The 5232-nt window shown below is 49.9% G+C and overlaps 1 protein-coding gene across 1 annotated transcript; it reads right to left on the bottom strand.

Moving 5' to 3' along the window:
- Positions 1–251: 251 nt before the first annotated feature.
- Positions 252–5094, bottom strand: ISLR2 (immunoglobulin superfamily containing leucine rich repeat 2). The gene has a single exon (XM_075584851.1). It carries the CDS (start codon positions 5057–5059, stop codon positions 3005–3007), a length of 2055 nt encoding a protein of 684 aa, XP_075440966.1. The 5' UTR covers positions 5060–5094; the 3' UTR covers positions 252–3004.
- Positions 5095–5232: the final 138 nt, after the last annotated feature.

The raw sequence follows: 5232 nt of genomic DNA, 5'->3' as shown, positions 1-5232 counted from the left end.
GGTCTCCCCAGATTCCCAGGGATCCGTGATATGAATTAAACTGGTACGGGAGTCTCGGGTGGGGGGGGGGCTGCCTTTGAAAAACAATAATATTACAAAATATTATTTAGGAAATAAATGAAAGACATTGTGCTCTTATAGACCTCCATCTTATAGCCTGCGGCACGGAAAGGGTTAATGTTGCCGCGCTCTGCCCTAAGATTAGTTCCCATAATCCTCTTGTTTTAATGCTATCAGGACCCCCCCCCCCCCCCCCCCCCCCAGGGGAATGAGATAACCCTTATTTACTAATCGTTGTCCATGACACAACAGGAACTCGTTGTGATAAGGATACATCTGGATTCTTTCCTGATCCTGTGTAGCCCATATATCCACCCTGCTATATGAATAGGGCCAGGATCAGACAGTCCTGGTTTTATATCCCGTCCCTATAATTTAATAGTGACAGTCATGATTTTGATAAATGCCATAATAGTAGATTAAGGGTCAAGGTGATGCAGTCCTGTTTTATATATCCCATATTAAAATATGAATGCTGTAAGGATCAGACAGTCCTAGATCTCCCAGTCCTATAGAGTAATAGGGTCAGGCTCAGACAGTCCTAGATCTCCCAGTCCTATAGACCTATAGATTAATAGGGTCAGGTTCAGATAGTCATAGATCTCCCAGTCCTATGGATTATTAGGATCTGTCTGGGGGTCATACCTCCCACGCTGTACCACGTGTAAGACCAGGACAACCTGAGCCAGCCCCTGCTGCCCTGTAATGATCGCTCTCCAGCATTAAACCTAACACAATACCAAACTGTTTTGTTTTTAAATGGGCATTACAACTCTTTTAATGCTGGGGCAAGGTACACACAGTTATACTGCTCTGCACATGTGTATGCAGACATGCACGGCTCTGCACATGTGTATGCAGACATGCACGGCTCTGCACATGTGTATGCAGACATGCACGGCTCTGCACATGTGTATGCAGACATGCATGGCTCTGCACATGTGTATGCAGACATGCACGGCTCTGCACATGTGCATGCAGACATGCATGGCTCTGCACATGTGCATGCAGACATGCACGGCTCTGCACATGTGTATGCAGACATGCACGGGTCTGCACATGTGCATGCAGACATGCACGGCTCTGCACATGTGTATGCAAGTACACACTGCTCTGCACCAACATACAAACACACATATGTGTGTATATATATATATATATATATACACAGGCTAATAAATAATATTAAATATAAATGAATAGCTATATACATGTAGGCTCACACACATATTCACTGCTCTGCACACACAGGCTTATATACATTACGCTGCATACATGCAGGTATACATAGCTGTGCACATACACTGTTACAAAAATACTTACAAATACACACTGCTCTGCACTCAGAAACACTGGGCTATTCCCATATATACACACACACACTGCTCTGCACACATGTGGATACACACTGCTCTGTACACATGCGGATACACACTGCTCTGCACACATGCAGATACACACTACTCTGCACACATACAGATACACACTGCTCTGCACACATGCAGATACACACTGCTCTGCACACATACAGATACACGCTGCTCTGCACACATACAGAAACACACTGCTCTGCACACATGCGGATACACGCTGCTCTGCACACATACAGCTACACACTGCTCTGCACACATACAGATACACACTGCTATGCACACATACAGATACACGCTGCTATGCACACATACAGATACACGCTGCTCTGCACACATACAGATACAGGCTGCTCTGCACACATACAGATATACACTGCTATGCACACATACAGATACACGCTGCTCTGCACACATACAGATACACACTGCTCTGCACACATGCGGATACACACTGCTCTGCCCACATACAGATATACACTGCTAAGCACACTTGCGGATAAACAGTGCTCTGCACAAATACAGTACACATACACACTGCTCTGCACACATGCGGATACACACTGCTCTGCATGTATACAGATACACACTGCTCTGCACACATACACTCTGCTCTGTCCACATACAGATACACACTGCTATGCACACATGCAGATACACACTGCTCAGCACACATGCAGATACGCACTGCTCTGCACACATACAGATACACACTGCTCTGCACACATACAGATACGCACTGCTCTCCACACATGCGAATACACACTGCTCTGCACACATACAGATACACACTGCTCTGCACACATGCGGATACACACTGCTCTGCACACATGCGGATACACACTGCTCTGCACAAATACAGATATACACTGCTATTCACACATGTGTATACACAGTGCTCTGCACACATACAGATACACACTGCTCTGCACAAATACACATACACACTGCTCTACACACATGCGGATACACACTGCTCTGCATGCATACAGATACACACTGCTCTGCATATATACATATACACACTGCTCTGCACATATACATATACACACTGCTCTGCACATATACGGATAAACACTGTTCTGCACACATGCAGATACCCAATCTACTCACATGCAGATACACACTACTCTGCCCACATACAGATACACACTGCTCTGCCCACATACAGATACACACTGCTCTGCCCACATACAGATACACACTGCTCTGCACACATACAGATACATACTGCTCTGCACACATACATATATACACTGCTCTGCACAAAGAGATACACACTGCTCAGCACACAGAGATACAAACTGCTCTGTACAAATACACATACACCCTGCTCTGCACACATGCTGATACACTGCTCTGCCCAAATACACATACACAGTGCTCTGCGCACCAACATATATGTACTCCTGTCTACACCCTAACAAACACACGCCAAGCACATACATACAGACATTACTACACATGCCTGGCACCATCAGCAATAAAACCAGTTATTGTACACTAGTACCTGGGAACAACTCTCATTTTTGGGGGTTTGGTGTGGGGGGTAGGGGAAGACCCCCTGCCCCATGTCAGCGTGCAGGCTGCTTGTAATTACCATTGATCTCCTGGGAGATGGTCACCGCCTCGGCTCCCAAAGGGAGCCGGTCACTATACTCTGACCCCACCTCAAACTCCTCCTGGTTAGTTTTGGATAGGGAGCTTGTGAGGGTCTCATCCAACATACTACCCTCCACCTCCCCTTCCCCTTCCACTGGGGTTGCGTCTGCCTCGGCCTCCCCCTCTCCAGCCTCGCTAGGGTCAAAATTTTTCTCTGACTCCATGTAGGAGGCTCTTGGGTCAAAGTCAGCGGCAATGGGCTTCTCCATGGGGTCCGGTTTGTGGGTCTTCATGATAAGCTTATAGTTCTTGCCGTGGTACTTAGAGAGAAGGTGGCAGCAGGTTGCTCCCATAAGAGGTATGGTGGCCAGCCCAAGCAGGAAGATGCTCACCACAATGATGATGATCAGAGAGGGGACCTCTTTCTTGGTGGTGAAGACCACCTGCACCTGGCAGTCCTCTCCCTTGTAGGTCAGACACACCGAGTAGTTGGTGCCCGGCGTCAACCCACGGAACCAGTAGGAGTTCACCCGGTCTTCAATCTCTGACCACTGGACCAAGGAGTGGCCCCTTGCACCTTCCTGGCACAAGTACAGCATCCGGAGCTGGTCCGCTCCTGGTTCGGTGTGATATGGGGTTATCTGCACCCTGGCGTCCTTCTCAGACACGTCCAAAGCAATCACCCCTAGGTCAAAGATGTGAGGCTTCAGGTTGGTGCTCTCGTTGAATGCGTGGTTGGACACATGCTGAGCACCTGCACTTGGCCCACACTTCTTTTCAAAGGCCAGCGGATGTTCCAGGGTGTCCTGGATGCCCACCTCACTGCCAGCGGCCCCCTGGGTCTGCAAGGTGGGGAGGAGACTTTTTGTCTTCTCCTCTATCTTGTCCGCATTCAGTACACTGTTCCCGGATGCCTTCACTGCAGGCTTTTTGCCCTCGGGCAGCGTCTTGCTCACATCTGGGTTCTGCATGGTCTTGGTGGGGTATTTCTGCGGTCCGGCCACGGATACGTTGACCGAGCTCTGGCTGCTACCCATCTCGTTAGTGGCTTGGCAAGTGTAGGTCCCTTCCAACTTCTTGCTGAGGTGAGGGATCACCAGGGTGCCGTTCTCAAACACCAGGAAGCGGACGGACACCAGGGACTGGGGAAAATCATTCCTCTCTTGCCCTGCCGTGGGTGGCTGGATCTCAGCTTCTTGCGTGGCATTGCGGACCCTCCATTGGATGGTTGGTTGGGGACTCCCAGTGACTTGACACTGCAAAGTGAGCATGAACCCATCGTACAGCTCCGTGCTGTCCAGGTTTGGGAGATAACTCAACTGCACAGAGGGGGCTTCGCAGGGCAGGTCTGGGAGTCTGGAGATGGGGGTACCCCGGAGCTCCACAGGGGAGGCGCAGACAATAGAGTCATTCTCGGCTACCTTTACCTGGGCTTCCACTGTCCACTTCTTGAGCCACATGAGGGGGCAGGAGCAATGGAAGGGGTTGTTGTAGATCTGGATGTGGGAGAGGGAGGCGAGAGGCTCAAAAGTCCCCTCCCGGATGACAGGGAACAGGTTGTTGTTGATCCTGAGGGACCTCAGATCACTCAGGTTGATGAAAGCGTCCAAGGGCAGGTTGACCATGCGGTTGTTGTTCATTTTCAGCAGCTGGAGGGCGGGCAGGCTGGACAGGTCTCCCCAGGGGAAGTCCACCAGCAGGTTATGGCTGATGTCCAGGTTCTTGAGGTGCACCAGGGCACGCAACGTCCCTTTCTCCACCGAGCTAATCTCGTTGTGGGCCAGCCACAGTGAGGTGACCTGAATCACCCCCACAAAGTGAGACCTCTTCAGCGAGCTGATCTTGTTGGCGGAGAGGCTGAGGGTGGTGACATTGGAAGGTAAGCCACCCGGCACCTTCTGCAGCTTCTTGTAGGTGCAGTCGACAAACTGCTGGTTGTATTTATCCACACAGGAGCAGGGTTCTGGACAGCCAAGGGATGTCCCCAGCAGAGCCGCCACAGCACACAGGAAGAGAAGTCCACCCATTATCCCACCTGCAAGACACACACAGGGGGGTAGAATGGGGAAGGAGCAGAGAAGGGCAGGGAGTAACCGCTATAGCATAATTCCCCCATAAAGCTATCTGATGCCAGTGATTGTGAAATACAGTAGGTGTATACTACAGATACATACATGTAGAAAGAAAAGAAACTAACTTG

Source organism: Ascaphus truei, unplaced genomic scaffold (assembly GCF_040206685.1).
Source record: "Ascaphus truei isolate aAscTru1 unplaced genomic scaffold, aAscTru1.hap1 HAP1_SCAFFOLD_786, whole genome shotgun sequence".
NCBI classification, from domain to species: Eukaryota; Metazoa; Chordata; class Amphibia; order Anura; family Ascaphidae; genus Ascaphus; species Ascaphus truei.
The sequence above is the reverse complement of the archived record's forward strand: the minus strand, read 5'-3'. Positions and strand labels throughout refer to the sequence as shown.